This window comes from Mercenaria mercenaria, chromosome 9, assembly GCF_021730395.1.
Source record: "Mercenaria mercenaria strain notata chromosome 9, MADL_Memer_1, whole genome shotgun sequence".
Classification (NCBI taxonomy): Eukaryota; Metazoa; Mollusca; class Bivalvia; order Venerida; family Veneridae; genus Mercenaria; species Mercenaria mercenaria.
The window spans coordinates 77,842,126-77,857,542 of record NC_069369.1 but is presented as its reverse complement, the minus strand read 5'-3'; the positions used below and the strand labels follow the sequence as shown (position 1 = coordinate 77,857,542).

The window sequence follows — 15,417 nt, the reverse complement described above, 5'->3', positions numbered from 1 at the left end:
ATGGTTTCATAAAATCACAAGGCAAGTAACATAACTCTAGCTTTTATTATACGCCTAAAGGGAGGTATCATGTTATACCCACAGTTTCCGTCCGTCTTTCCATCTGTCTGACTGTCTGTCCGTCCATTAGCAATTTCGTGTCCGCTCTCAGCCTCTGTAACTCTTGAACCCCTTGAAGGATATTAAAGAAACATGGCACAAATGTTCACCACATCGGGATGACGTGCAGAGCGCGTGCAAGGTCAAGATCGCAAGGTCAAAGGTCGTGTGTGTGTGTTTCCTGTTTGCACTGTAACTCTTGACCCCCTTAAAGGATTTCAAAGAAACTTGACACAGATGTTCACTACATTGAGACGACCTGCACGGCGCATGTTCTGGATGTCTCGCTTCAAACTCAAGGTCACACTTAGGGGTCAATAGTCATGAGTGTGTTTCGTGTCCGTGCTTAAAAGATTGTAAAGAAACTTGTCACAAATTTTCACTATATCGAGACGACGTGCAGAATGCATGTTCTGGATGTCTTGCTTCAAGGTCAAGGTCAAAGTTAGGGGCCAAAGGTCATCGCTCTGTAACTCTTGAACCCCTTGAAGGATTTCAAAGAAACTTGCAGAGTGCATATTCGGGATGGCTAGCTACAAGGTCAAGGTCACACTAAGGGGTCAAAGGTCATACCTTTGGGGGTATATTGCTCCGCATTGCGGTGCTCTTTTCAAGTCAAACTTATGTCCCATTTTAACTTAGGTTAAAAGTTTGCATATAATAAGTCGGTTTCTCTGAAGCTACCAAATCAAATGTTTTTAAAACTTCATGCTTGTCTCTTGCATCGTGACGTGACCTAACGGGACTAGTTCCATTTTTCTGGTTTATATATTTTGTTAAAATTATGCCCCCTTTTTTTGTAGATTTTTAGCTAGACTATTTGAAATTTTTGAAATGGTAGAGCTATTTTTGTCACCTCTATCGTTGGTGTTCATGTTACAGAAGTTTTGCATGTAAGCAGGTTTCTCTAAAACTACTAAGTCTAATGCTTTCAAACTTCACTTTTTATGTATTTGACATCATGAGATTACATTATGGGACAAGTAACATAACTCCAGCTTTATTTTGTCAAAATTATGCCCCTTTTTGACATAGACATTTTATAACAACTTTGCATGTAAACATGTTTCTCAGGAAGTACTTGATCAAATGAGTTCGGATTCTCCGTATGTCTTTGGCATTATGGTATGACCTTACATGGAAAGTTTCATAACTCTGGGCATGATGTTAAATGGCTTGGAGAGAAAAATTATCCCCCGTATTCAATTTGTATTTAAGCTAGTGTTAGGTGGAAAGGCTTCAGATAGTCGAGAACCCTGTCATTAGCCAGCTCATGTGTTTCACTTTTGTAGGAAGACAACCGCCTCCTTTACCAAAGGGTAGACCTATCAAGCGAAGTGACAGCGGTGCAAGTATAGGAAATATTGCTGTTTCTGTTGTGAAAGGGGAAATTGCTCGACAAAAAGTAAATATATATGTCATGCAGACTTTTAAGCAATATTAGATTATCAAATTGTGTTTTGAAGTATGTTCATATTATAATATGAGTGTTTGGAATGACGAGTCTTTAAATATTTGCAATGATTATAATCTTAAATATGGATTATATAGTTTGTGTTAAGTTCTGTATATACAAAATGTAATGTAATGCCTTTAAGTGGATTTGACCTCAAACATATCAATACATGTCTCCTTGCACTTCCTTTTGCAAACATTTTTTTTGTGGAGAGGGTGGGGGTGTTGTTTCAGCAACACAAGAGGTGAAGTGATTTTTTTTGATCGGCATTGGTAGTTGCTGTTGCCGTGGTAACATGGCTTTGAATTTTAGCTCATGTTTAATTGTTGAAAAAAATATTTTTTCTATGAGTATGAGATCATTTATAACAAGGGGAAGTGCAAGTTTTATTCAAATAATTGATATATTCGCTCATATTAGAATTATTGTAATTACAGTGTACTGGTGGTGGTGCACCAGATTAATTTTGTTGATAATAAAAACAACTTCAAATTCTGTAAATTACAATAGATGTGCCTTGTATCTTTCTTCCAAATATTATGACTCACCAGTGTTGTTGTGAAAACCTGCCTTTTATTGTAGGTTTTGTATTTAATTTATTGAATTAATAATTTTCAACAATTCCAACATGATTCGTAGTTAATTTTTATCATTTTTTGAAAAAAGTAAGGTTGTGGTTTTTGCATCTATGAACAAATGGTTGCCATTTGTTTTGAAACTCCTTAACAATTATTTTTTTATCTTTGTTTATTTATTTAGGTTGATGTGATGGTTAACACTACTGCTAAAAATCTTGACTTAAAGAATGGAGCTGTTTCAGCCTCGCTATTGAAAACAGGCGGAATAGAACTTCAGCAAGAAGTATCAGGCAAATATCCAAATGGTATAAAAGATGGTGAGATAGCAATAACATCTGGGCAGAAACTGAAGTGTGATGTTGTTATCCATAGTTCAATGACAAATTGGGATGGAAGCAAAGATACATTATGTAAACAGGTATGTCTTGTGTACTTTCTTACATTTTAACAATAATTATTATTACTGATTTGTAGTTAACAGTTTTCTTAGCACCGGAGAACAAGTGAAAAAAAAATGAAAAAAGTTATATTGAAAATAAATGGTCAGAAAGGTGAAGATAGTGATATTTGACAACAAAAGTCGAAAATCTAATAATGCATGATGCACAGCAGGCACTTAAAGCCTAACCTGCATTAGTGGTCACCTGTATTTTCATGCCTCTGCAGTGCAGTCTTACCTTTATTAGTGGTAACATGTATATATCTTGCATCTGCTCACAAGTGTCTTACAGTTTAACCTGCATTAGAGGTACCTTGTATTTACATACCTCTCCAGTCTTACCTGCATTAGTGGTCACCTGTATTTTCATGCCTCTGCAGTCGTACCTGCATTAGTGATGACCTGTTTATGGCATGCCTCTGCTCACAAGTTTCTTACAGTTTAACCTGCATTACAGGTCACCTGTATATTGCATGCCTTTGCAATCTTAACCTGTGTTAGATGTCACCTGTATTTGCATGTCTCTGCAGTCTTACCTGTATTAGTGGTCCCATTTAGCGTTTTACATATTTCTTACGGTAAATCTGAATTAGAGGTCACTGTATATGGCATGCCTAGACAGTCTTAGCTGCATTAGTGTTCACCTGTATTTGTATGCCTTTGCAATCTTACATGCCTTAGAAGTCACCTGAATTTGCATGCCCCTGCAGTCTTATCTGCATTTGGAGTCACATGTATTTGCATGCCTCTGCAATCCTACCTGCATTAGTGGTCACCTGTATTTGCGTGTCACTGCAGTCTTAGCTGCATTAATGGTCACCTGTATGTAGCGTGCCTTTGCAGTCCTACCTGTATTAGTGGTCTCCTGTATTTGCATGCAACTGCAGTATCACCTGCAACGGAGTTCCCATGTATATGGCATGCCTCTGTAGATTTACCTGCATTAGTGGTCAGTTGGATATAGCGTTCCTCTGCTCACAGGTTTCTTGCAGTCAAATCTGAGTTAGTGGTCACCACCTGTATGTGGCATGTCTGAGCTCATAAGTTTCTTAAATCTTACTTGCATTAGTGGTCACATATATGCAGTGTGCTTCTGTTCACAACAGTCTCTTATAGACTAAGCAGCATTAGAGGTCACCTTATTTATCTGCCTTTGCAGTCTAACCTGTATTAGAAGTCACTTGTATATGGCACACCAGTACAGTCTTTCTCTCGTAGGACTGAATGTTGGAAGAATCCAACAAATTAACCCTTAAAGACCTGCTCCGGTCCTAGCTTTTAACCTTAAATTGTCACTGAAAAAGCATGAAAATCCTGACTATGAACAGTGACGCCTGTCAAAACAGTCTATTTTATATAAAATTCTATATAAAATACCTGTTGTTTGGCCGTTAACTGTTCCCTATTGTAATCATGGGTTTCATATACACAATAGAATTTGAATAGCCGCGGAGCAGGGCTTTAAAATACTTTCACACAAATGGTCCTTGTGTGACCTTCTACAAATATTGTTCAATTTTTTTTGATTCGTTAAAAAACATGGCCGCCAGAGGGCGTGGTAACTTTTCATCAACAATATCTTTTCATCAACAACAACATTTCATCCAAATCACTGAATGGATTTCGATGAAACTTTACAAAAATGATCTCTTTCAAAGTTGTTCAAATGGTTCCGGTTCATTGATCATATGGGTTTTTTGGTTAGAAATAGGTTTTCAGCTATCAGAAACCTAACTTTTACTTGTGCCATAATGTTACACAAACACACTTGAAGCCTTGTACACAAGTTACATTACCCTGGCAGAAGTTACATTACCCTGGCAGAAATATCCAATGAATTATATTTAGAAATTATGTTACATGTTTTGATGCACGTTCACTCTATCCATGTTATAACTAAAATTGATTCGACTAAAACTTAAGTTATGGTTGCAACTTTAATTGGTGCAATTTCAGGCTTTACAAAAGTTAGTGAAAGACTGTATGAAGGAAGCAGAGAAACAAAACAAGACTAGTATAGCATTTCCTGCTATAGGCACTGGTAACCTTGGATTTCCCCGCGACATCGTAGCAAGCGAAATGCTTACAGCTGTATCCAAATTTGCAGAAAGTAACCCAGTGTCTAGTGTCAAAGATGTTAGATTTATCGTGTATCAGAAGGATTTTCAAACAATTCAGGTATTTTATGTACACATGAATCTAATGTACCACTTCCTTACATTTTATTGGCAGTAGATTCTTTTATAAAAACATTTTGTTACATTCATTTCTTTATCCATCCTATAACATTATGTTCGTTTTAAAACATAACACATTAATATTTTGAAAGTAGAGGAAATCTTAACCAGTTTAGACAATAAATTAAGAATATATATTGTAACAGTTGTTAATTGTTATAATGAAACGAACATACACTTTTTCAGGCATTTGAAGCTGAAATTGAAAGATGGGCTTCTGGGAAACGTGGTGGGAGACAGACACGGAAATTTAACGTATATGAAGACTTACGGCAAGGAAGGGGAGAAGGTAAATTATAAAGTATCAATCCTGCCATTAAGTAGGAGGTAGACACAGCTACACATGTAGGAAGAGGCATGGATAAATTGAGTACCATGGTCATCATTAGAGCATCTTTAACGTTTATCTGTTACATTTTGGAGCTTCCTATTGGACACAAATCTATTGTTTCAGAAATTAAAATCCAATAGAGGCTGATTCATATTTGGAAGCTTTCTTTTACTTTTCGTGAAGGTTAGGCCTGGTACAATTTTTTTTTAGATTTAACGTCGCACCGACACATGATAGGTCATATGGCGACTTTCCAGCTTTAAAGGTCCAATACTAAGGAAAGTGAACATTTTAATTTCTTTTAAAAAGCACAGAAACTATTTCATTTTATTGGAAAATGAAAGTTGGTATGTAGAAATTCGAAATAAATCGCAGTATATATACAATTATTTTTCTATGAAGTATGAAGAAAGTTAAAAAGACCTGCTGGGTCATTCTGTCGATTCATTGAAATTTCAACATAATACACATACATTTCTTTGAGTTCCAAAGACCTTCTGTAAATTTTGACCTGCCAATCTTCATTATTTAGTGTCTGGCAGAAGTCTGTGCACTGGCTATGAAAAAAAATGCCAACTCATTTTCCCTTAGTAATGGACCTTTAAAGGTGGAGGAAGACCCCAGGTGCCCCTTTGTGCATTATTTCACCACGAGCGGGCACCTGTGTAGAACCTCCGACCTTCCGTAAGCCAGCTGGATGGCTTCCTCACATGAAGAATTCAACGCCTCGAGAGAGGCTCGAACCCACATCGATGAGGGGCAAGTGATTTGAAGTCAGCGACATTAACCACTCGACCACGGAGGCCCCTAGGCCTGGTACAGAATCCATGAACACTTGTCGGGTTAACAGTAACGAATGCTATTACATATCTTAAATACTCCATTGAAAAATGGCATTAAACTAATACAAAACAAGTATAAACTAAAGTTGGGCATGAAAACTACAGTATGGCATAAAAACAATATTGGCTATTTATAGCTATTGTCTAAATTTATTAAATATTACAAAGATATGTAAAGCTCATACATTTGTATATATTTATATATTATATACAAACAATTCAGATATAAATATCAAATATCATTGAGTATTGTTAAGGTATATAGGGAATAATCATTCGTTGGATTAGTGTTAATAAACATAGTCTGTTTAAGTTAGATAATGTCAAAGTAAAAAGGCTAATTCAAGGTCAGATTGTCAGATTCAGGTGAGCCACTACACGGGCAACTTTAGCCCTCTTGTTAATGTTTGTGCACCCCATAAGTGGTGGGGGCATATAGGTTTGGTCTTGTCCGTGTGTCCGTCTATCCGTCCGAAGTTTGTGACGCACCTACCTCAAAACGTATTTGATATAAATTGATGAGACCTTGCATGAGTCATAATCATGATATGAACTTGCGCACCTCCTATTTTTTGTCTGTCTCCGCCCCCTATTTCCAGAGTTATGGCCCTTGACATAATTAAAAATACACCTCGTGACGCGCCTAGCTCAAAAAGTATTTGATATAGAGTGATGAAACCTCATGAATCTTAATCATGATATGAACTTGTGCACCTATTTTTCATCTGGCTCCCCCCCCACCCCCCATTTCCAGAGAATTGGCCCCTGAAATACTGAAATAGTCAAAGATACACATTTTCACATTGTGATTCGCCTATCGCCTAGCTAAAATCTATCTGATATAAATTGATATAAGCTTGCATAAGTCTTTATATTATGAGTGATATAAACTTGCGCACCACTTATTTTCGCCAGGCTCCACTCCCTGTTTTTAAAGTTATGGCCCCTGAAGTAGTCAGAAATGCACATTTTCACCTAACAATGTGCTTAGCTTAAAAAGTTCTTGATGTAAATTCATGAAACCGTGCATGAGTCTTTATCATGATGTGACCTTGCACACTTGCCATTCTTCTTGAGAATCTTAGCGCTTATTACAGAGTTATGGCCCTTAAACAGCCAAAATAGTGGATTTTTTGTTTGTGATGTTTATAGCTCAAAAAGTATATGGCCTAGAATAATGAATCCTTTATATAAAATGTTTGTTGAGGCTATACCCACTTAAGACTGCAATTTGAATTATTGCCCCTTAATTATGTGTCAGTGGGGGCATGCCCTGTGTCTTACGGACACATTCTAGTATTTTAGTTTATTCTTTCAAACACTATGTCGCAATTACATAATAGGTTATGCTGTGTTGTATGAAAGGATCATGGGAGCTGCATAGGTCACAGGAAATCACGTATTGAATTATTTCTGTGTGGTTCTCTTAAATTTACATTTGTCTGTATATTTGTCTCTGTATGTCCGTCAATTTTAATTTGTATTGCATAATGTATGTCCTAAATTCATCAAACATCATACGCATGTTATTCAGCATGTGAAGTTGTGTACCTGTGGTTTTGTTAGCTCACCTGTCACGTAGTGTCTCGTAGTGACAGGGTGAGCTTTTGTGATCACCCTTGTCCGTCGTCCGTCCGTCCGTCCACAATTTCTTGTGAACAAGATAGAGACCACATTTTGTAAGTAATTTTGATCAAACTTGTACAAAACTTGTATTGGCATGATATCTCAGTTCCTTTCGAAAACTGGGCAGATCCCATCATGGGTTCTAGAGTTATTGCCCCTTACAGGGCCAGAATTTGCTATTTTTGTGCGTCAACAATTTCTTGTCTGCACGATAGTGGTTTCATTTATGATTTTATTTTAACCAAACTTGCACACAACTTGTATCACCATAAGATCTTGGTTCCTTTCTTGAACTGGCGAGATCCCATAATGGGTTCGAGAGTTATGGCCCCTGAAGGGCCAAAATTAGCTATTTTGACCTTGTCTGCACAATAGCAGCTTCATTTATGATTTGAATTTAATCAAACTTGCAGAAAACTTGTGTCACCATAAGATCTCGGTTCCTTTCTTGAACCGACCAGATCCCTTTATGGGTTGTAGAGTTATGGCCCCTGAAAGGGCCAAAATTAGCTTTTTTGACCTTGTCTGCACAATAGCAGCTTCATTTATGATTTGATTTTAATCAAACTTGCACAAAACTTGTGTCACCATAAGATCTTGGTTCCTTTCTTGAACCGACCAGATCCCATAACGGGTTCCAGAGTTACGGCCCATTAAAGGGCCAAAATTAGATTTTTTGACCTTGTCTGCTCAATAGCAGCTTCATTTATGATTTGTTTTTAACTAAACTTGCACACAACTTGTATCACCACAAAATCTTGGTTCCTTTCTTGAAATGGCCAGATTCCATTATGGGCTTCAGAGTTATGGCCCCTGATAGGGCCAAAATTAGCTATTTTGACCTTGTCTGCACAATAGCAGCTTCATTTATGGTTTGAATTTAATCAAACTTGCACAAAACTTGTGTCACTATAAGATCTTGGTTCCTTTCTTGAACCGGCCAGATCCCATAATGGGTTCCAGAGGTACGGCCCCTGAAAGGGCCGGAATTAGCTATTTTGACCTTTTCTGCACAATAGCAGCTTCATTTATGATTTGATTTTAACCAAACTTGCACACAACTTGTATCACCATAAGATCTCGATTTCTTTTTATAAGCCCGAAGGGACATATTATGTTATCGCCTCGGTGTCCGTCTGTCTGTATGTCTGTTGGTTAGCAATTTCCCTTCCACTCTGTAACTCTTGAAGCCCTTGAAGGATTTCAAAGAAACCTTACACAAATGTTCACCTCATCGAAACGACGTGCACTGCGTATACTTAGGATGGTTCACTTCAAGGTTAAGGTCACACGTAGAGGTCAAAGGTCATATGACTTTGTTTTGTGTGTATATTGCTCTGCATTTGCGTCGATTGCAGTGCTCTTGTTTTTATTTGGCAGATCCTTCTTTTGTTGACTTACAATATTTTTTAGCTCACCTGTCACAAAGTGACAAGGTGAGCTTTTGTGATCGCGCAGCGTCCGTCGTCCGCGCATGCGTGCGTCCGTCCGTGCGTAAACTTTTGCTTGTGACCACTCTAGAGGTCACATTTTTCATGGGGTCTTTATGAAAATTGGTCAGAATGTTCACCTTGATGATATCTAGGTCAAGTTCGAAACTGGGTCACGTGCTGTCAAAAACTAGGTCAGTAGGTCTAAAAATAGAAAAACCTTGTGACCTCTCTAGAGGCCATATATTACACAAGATCTTCATGAAAATTGGTCAGAATGTTCACCTTGATGATTCTAGGTCAAGTTCGAAACTGGGTCACGTACCTTCAAAAACTAGGTCAGTAGGTATAAAAATAGAAAAACCTTGTGACCTCTCTAGAGGCCATATATTTCACAAGATCTTCATGAAAATTGGTCAGAATGTTCACCTTGATGATATCTAGATCAGGTTCAAAACAGAGTCACGTGCCTTCAAAAAGTAGGTCAGTAGGTCAAATAATAGAGAAACCTTGTGACCTGTCTAAAGGCCATATTATTCATGGGATCTGTATGAAAGTTGATCTGAATGTTCATTTTGATGATATCTAGGTCAATTCGAAACTGGGTCACGTGCGGTCAAAAACTAGGTCAGTAGGTCTAAAAATAGAAAAACCTTGTGACCTCTCTAGAGGCCATTTATTTCACAAGATCTTCATGAAAATTGGTCGGAATGTTCACCCTGATGATATCTAGGTCATGTTCGAAACTGGGTCACGTGCCGTCAAAAACTAGGTTAGTAGGTCTAAAAATAGAAAAACCTTGTGACCTCTCTAGAGGCCATATATTTCACAAGATCTTCATGAAAATTGGTCAGAATGTTCATCTTGATGATATCTAGGTCAAGTTCGAAACTGGGTCACGTACCTTCAAAAACTAGGTAAGTAGGTCTAAAAATAGAAAAACCTTGTGCCCTCTCTAGAGGCCATATATTGCACAAGATCTTCATGAAAATTGGTCAGAATGTTCACCTTGATGATATCTAGATCAAATTCGAAACTGGGTCACGTGCCATCAAAAAGTAGGTCAGTAGGTCAAATAATAGAAAAACCTTGTGACCTCTCTAAAGGCCATATATTTTATAGGATCTGTATGAAAGTTGATCTGAATGCTCATCTTAATGATATCTAGGTCAAGTTCGAAACTGGGTCACATGCGGTCAAAAACTAGGTCAGTAGGTCTAAAAATAGAAAAACCTTGTGACCTCTCTAGAGGCCGTACTTGTGAATGGATCTTCACAAAAAATGGTCAGAATGTTCATCTTGATGATATCTAGGTCAAGTTCGAAAGTGGGTCACATGAGCTCAAAAACTAGGTCACTATGTCAAATAATGAAAAAACCTTGTGACCTCTCTAGAGGTCATATTTTTCATGGGATCTTTATGAAGGTTGGCCTGAACGTTTATCTTGATGATATATAGGTCAAGTTTGAAACTGGGTCAACTGCGATCAAAAACTAGGTCAGTAGGTCTTAAAATAGAAAAACCTTGTGACCTCTCTAGAGGCCATACCCTTAAATGGATCTACATGAAAATTGGTCAGAATGTTCACCTTATATCTATGTCAAGTTTGAAACTGGCTCACGTGCCATCAATAACTAGGTCAGTAGGTCAAATAATAAAAAAACTTTGTGACCTCTCTAGAGGCCATACTTTTCGTGAGATCTGTATGAAAGTTGGTCTGAATGTTCATCTTGATGATATCTAGTTCAAGTTTGAAACTGGGTCAGCTGCGGTCAAAAACTAGGTCAGTAGGTCTAAAATTAGAAAAATCTTTTGACCTCTCTAGAGGCCATATTTTTCAATGGATCTTGATGAAAATTGGTCAGAATTTTTATCTTGATGATATCTAGGTCAAGTTCAAAACTGGGTCACATGAGCTCAAAAACTAGGTTACTATGTCAAATAATAGAAAAAACGACGTCATACTCAGAACTGGGTCATGTGGGAACAGGTGAGCGATTCAGGACCATCATGGTCCTCTTGTTTCAATTACTTCCCTTTTATGTTACTTTTTTGACATATCTGTACCTTGTTAGATTTTTTTTTTCTTTTTGGTTAAATTCTTTCCTTTGTTGTTCCTGTCCTTTGGGCTTCATCAGTCAAAATTTTGCTCCTATCCTCCTCCTCCACTACTGGCTTGATTTGAAGTAACTTTTAAGAAAATTTCAACTATATTTTCTCATAATTCTTTTGATTGATCTTGATTATGATTTTTGTCGAGCCCGCTTGCGGATGCGAAGACATAGTTGTCCAAATGGCTGTTCGGTGTATGTGCGTGCGTCCGTCCGGATTTGTTTGTCCAGACCATAACTTTGACATGCATGGAGCAATCTTGTTTATATTTGGCATGAATGTTAACTCACTGAGACGGAGTGTCATTCGCAAACCCCAGGTTCCTATCTCAAAGGTCAAGGTCACACTTACAGGTCAAAGGTCAAATTCAAAAATGACTTTGTCCGGAGCATTTCTTCTTCATGCATGGAAGGATTTTGATGTAATTTGGCACAATTGTTCACCATCATGAGACGGAGTGTCATGCGCAAGAACCAGGTCCCTACGTCTGTCAAGGTCACACTTAGAGGTCAAAGGATACAAGAATGACAACATTGTCCGGAGCATTTCTTCTTCATGCATGGAGGGATTTTGATGTCGCTGGCACAAATGTTCACCACCATGAGACGGAGTGTCATGCGCAAGAACCAGGTCCCTAGGTCTAAGGTCAAGGTCACACTTAGAAGTCAAAAGTTAGATACAAGAATGACTTTGTCTGGAGCATTTCTTTTTGATGCATAGAGGAATTTTGATGTAACTTGGCACAGTTGTTCATCATCATGAGACAGAGTGTCATGCGCAAGATCCTAGAATTACTTCCCTTTGTTGTTACTATAAATAGCTTATATTCGTAACTTTTTTATTACTGGTCAGAGGGAAAAATCAAGACCACTTTTCTGTAGTACAATATGCATGTTATATCCGATTTTCAGGTGAACTTTGACCTATCTCTACTGGTGAGGATTTTTGTGTGGATTTAGAATTTTTTTTTTAAGATTTACGTCCCTTTGTTGTTTCTTTAAATAACTTATATTGTAGCTTTTTGCAATCTCTTTTTTATTTGGCATAAATGTTTGCCTCAGTAAGACAGGGAGTGTCATGTGCAACTTCCACTCCTTTTGACTGCGGGCGGGCTCGACATGTTGCCCGTGGGCATCTAGTTTGACCTTCTTGGATTTAGGCCCAGTCAGACCAGAATGATGGCCCTTGACGTGGTAAAACATGAATAAAGGGCTTAAAAATTTTTGTGACATATATTTAATTTTTTTATGCCCTCGAAGGGAGGCATATGAGTTTTCAACTGTCCGTCCGTTTGTTCGTTCGTTCGTCACAACGTTAACCTTTTGCATGAAGGCACATTACTCACGAACCACTGCACCCAGGACCTTCAAACTTGCTGATAGTACATATTGAGTACACGACCCCTACTGACTTTGGGGTCACCAGGTCAAAGGTCAATGTCACAGGGGCCAATATTAACGTTTTGCATGAAGGCACTTTACTCGCGAATCACTGAACCAAGGACCTTCAAACTTCACGTGCTGATAGTACTTACTGAGTACATGACCCTTACTGACTTTGGGGTCATCAGGTCAAAGGTCAAGGTCACAGGGTCCAATGTTAACTTTTTGCATGAAGGCACCTTACTCGCAAACCACTGCACCCAGGACCTTCAAACTTCACATGCTGATAGTACTTACTGAGTACACGCCCCCTTCTGACTTTGGTGTCACCAAGTCAAAGGTCATGGTCACAGGGGCCAATGTTAACTTATTGCATGAAGGCACTTTACTCGCGAACCATTGCACCCAGGACCTTCAAACTTCACGTGCTAATAGTACTTATTGAGTACATGACCCCTATTGACTTTGGGATCACCAGGTCAAATGTCAAGGTCACCAGGTCAAAGGTCAAGGCGCTGCGGGGGCATTTGTCACCATTAGCGACAGCTCTTGTTTTTCACATAGAGTCGTGAAACCATACAGGAATATTATGCAGCATGATAAACTTTGAACCTTGAGTTTAGTTTGTGATTTCACTTGGAAAGACCATAGTTACAACCCTTTACTTAGACACATGTTACAAGAAGTATGTGACACGGAGTCATGAACTTTTACAGGGGAGTTTGTTAGCAAATGATTTCCTGAGACCATCTTTCATAAAACCCTCTAACTCTTGTTCATTTGGTTGTGCCTGGTAGAGAAAATCCTTTAAACATTTTTTTTCATGATCTACCTGACGTATGTTCATCAAATTTGGTCAGAAGCATCCTTTCTAACATTTTAAACTTTCGCTTGATGGAGAAGCCAGAACTTAACATACTCAGCATTGACCTGGTTGGAAATTCTTGAATGAACTAATCTAAAATAAGTTCCAGTAGGCGTCAAGAAAAATTATAAAATCCTAAAGTTGGTTTATCTCTGACATGACTTTCTAGCTTGTCTTGACTTTTTGTACCTCCCGACAACAAAGTTGTAAGGGGGCGGGTAAACTGGTTTCAGGTTGTCTGTCCGTAGACACAGTCTTGTGCGCACCATCTCTCCTCATCCCCTTGACACAATTTAATGAAACTTCACACAAGTGATCAGTAACAAAAGTAGTTGTGCATGGGGCATGTTAGGTTCTTTCAGAAAAAAAAATGCAAGGTTACGGGACTTTGTGTTTTGTTACTATACTATATACATAGACACAATCTTGTGCGCACCGTCTCTCCTCATCCCATTGACACAATTTAATGAAACTTCACACAACTGATCAGTACCAACCCTAGTTGTGCATGGTGCATGATACGTTCTTTTATATAAATATTCTGCATAGTTATGGGACTTTGTTCTTTGTTACTATACTATATACATAGACACAATCTTGTGCGCACCATCTCTCCTCATCCCCTTGACACAATTTAATGAAACTTCACACAAGTGATCAGTAACAACAGTAGTTTTGCATGGGGCATGTTAGGTTCTTTCAACAGCAAAAATTGCAGAGTTATGGAACTTTGTTTCTTGTTAACATACTATGTACATACAGTCTGCATATGCAATCTTGTGCGCGCCTAATCTTCCGAACCCTTGCACACAATTTAATGAAACTTCACACAAGTGATCAGTACCCACCCTAGTTTTGCATGGTGCATGTTACGTTCTTTTAGATAAATATTCGGCATAGTTATGGGACTTTGTATGTATACAGTACAGTAACAAAAAAACAGTCTATATACATACAGTCCACATAATTATGCAATCTTGTGTGCGTCAAATTGCAATGTACTGTGTCATTGCATGCGGGGGGTACATTCATCACATTTAGTGATAGCTCTAGTTTCGACGTCAGCGTTGATTAACTTTTTTGTTTAAGTCCACCTTTTCTCAAAACTATAACAACTATAGCTTTGAAATTTTGCACACTTGTTTATCATCATTAGGTGACTACGTATGCTCAGAAGCATAACTCTGTTAAGTATATTTTTTAAGACGTATGGCCCTTTTTGTTCTTGAATTTGATGTTCTTGGTTAAAAATTTTGCGTAAGTCCGTTTTCCCCCCAAAAGAATAAGTGCTACGATTTTGAAACTTTGAACACTTCTTATCATTATTAGATGAGTAAGTATACCAAGAATCATAACTTTAACCTGCATTTTATTAGAATTATCGCCCTTTCTGTACTTAGAAAATTAGAATTGCTTGGCTAAATTTTTTGTTTAGGACCACTTTACTTGAATGCTATAAGAACACTAGCTTTGAGAGTTGAAACTTCTAAATCATCATAAAATTAGTAGGAAGGCCAAGAGCCTTAAGTCTGACTTAACTGCTCAAAGGTTAGCTTTTGTGATCGCCCTGTGTCCGTCGTCATCCGTCGTCGTCGTCAGTCGTCCATCCGTCGTCAACAATTTGACTGTTAACACTCTAGAGGTCACAATTTTGGCCCAATCTTAATGAAACTTAGTCAGAGTGTTACTCTCAATAAAATTTTTGTTCGATATTGGGTCATCTGGGGCCACAAAGTAGGTCACCATGTCAAATCAAAGGAAAAGCTTGTTAACACTCTAGAGGCCACATTTATGAGTGTATCTTTATGAAACTTTGTCAGAATGTTAATCTTGATGATCTATAGGTCAAGTTTTAATCTGGGTCAGGTGTGGTCAAAAACTAGGTCACCAGACCAAATCAAAGGAAAAGCTTGCTAACACTCTAGAGGCCACATTTTGACAATATCTATTATAAACTCGGTCAGAATGTTAACCTTGATGATCTTTAGGTCAAGTTTGAATCCGGGTAAGGTTATCTAAA

The 15,417-nt window shown here is 38.0% G+C and overlaps 1 protein-coding gene across 2 annotated transcripts in view; it reads left to right on the top strand.

The window, feature by feature from the left end:
• LOC123547552 (protein mono-ADP-ribosyltransferase PARP14-like) overlaps positions 1-15,417 on the top strand; it is a 221,420-nt gene that overhangs the window by 120,711 nt on the left and 85,292 nt on the right. For both annotated transcript variants that reach the window (XM_053551802.1, XM_053551803.1), the window contains exons 14-17: positions 1,392-1,504; positions 2,315-2,551; positions 4,529-4,750; positions 4,996-5,098. In XM_053551802.1, the coding sequence (XP_053407777.1) occupies positions 1,392-1,504; positions 2,315-2,551; positions 4,529-4,750; positions 4,996-5,098 (675 nt within the window). The remainder of the gene's footprint in view (positions 1-1,391; positions 1,505-2,314; positions 2,552-4,528; positions 4,751-4,995; positions 5,099-15,417) is intronic.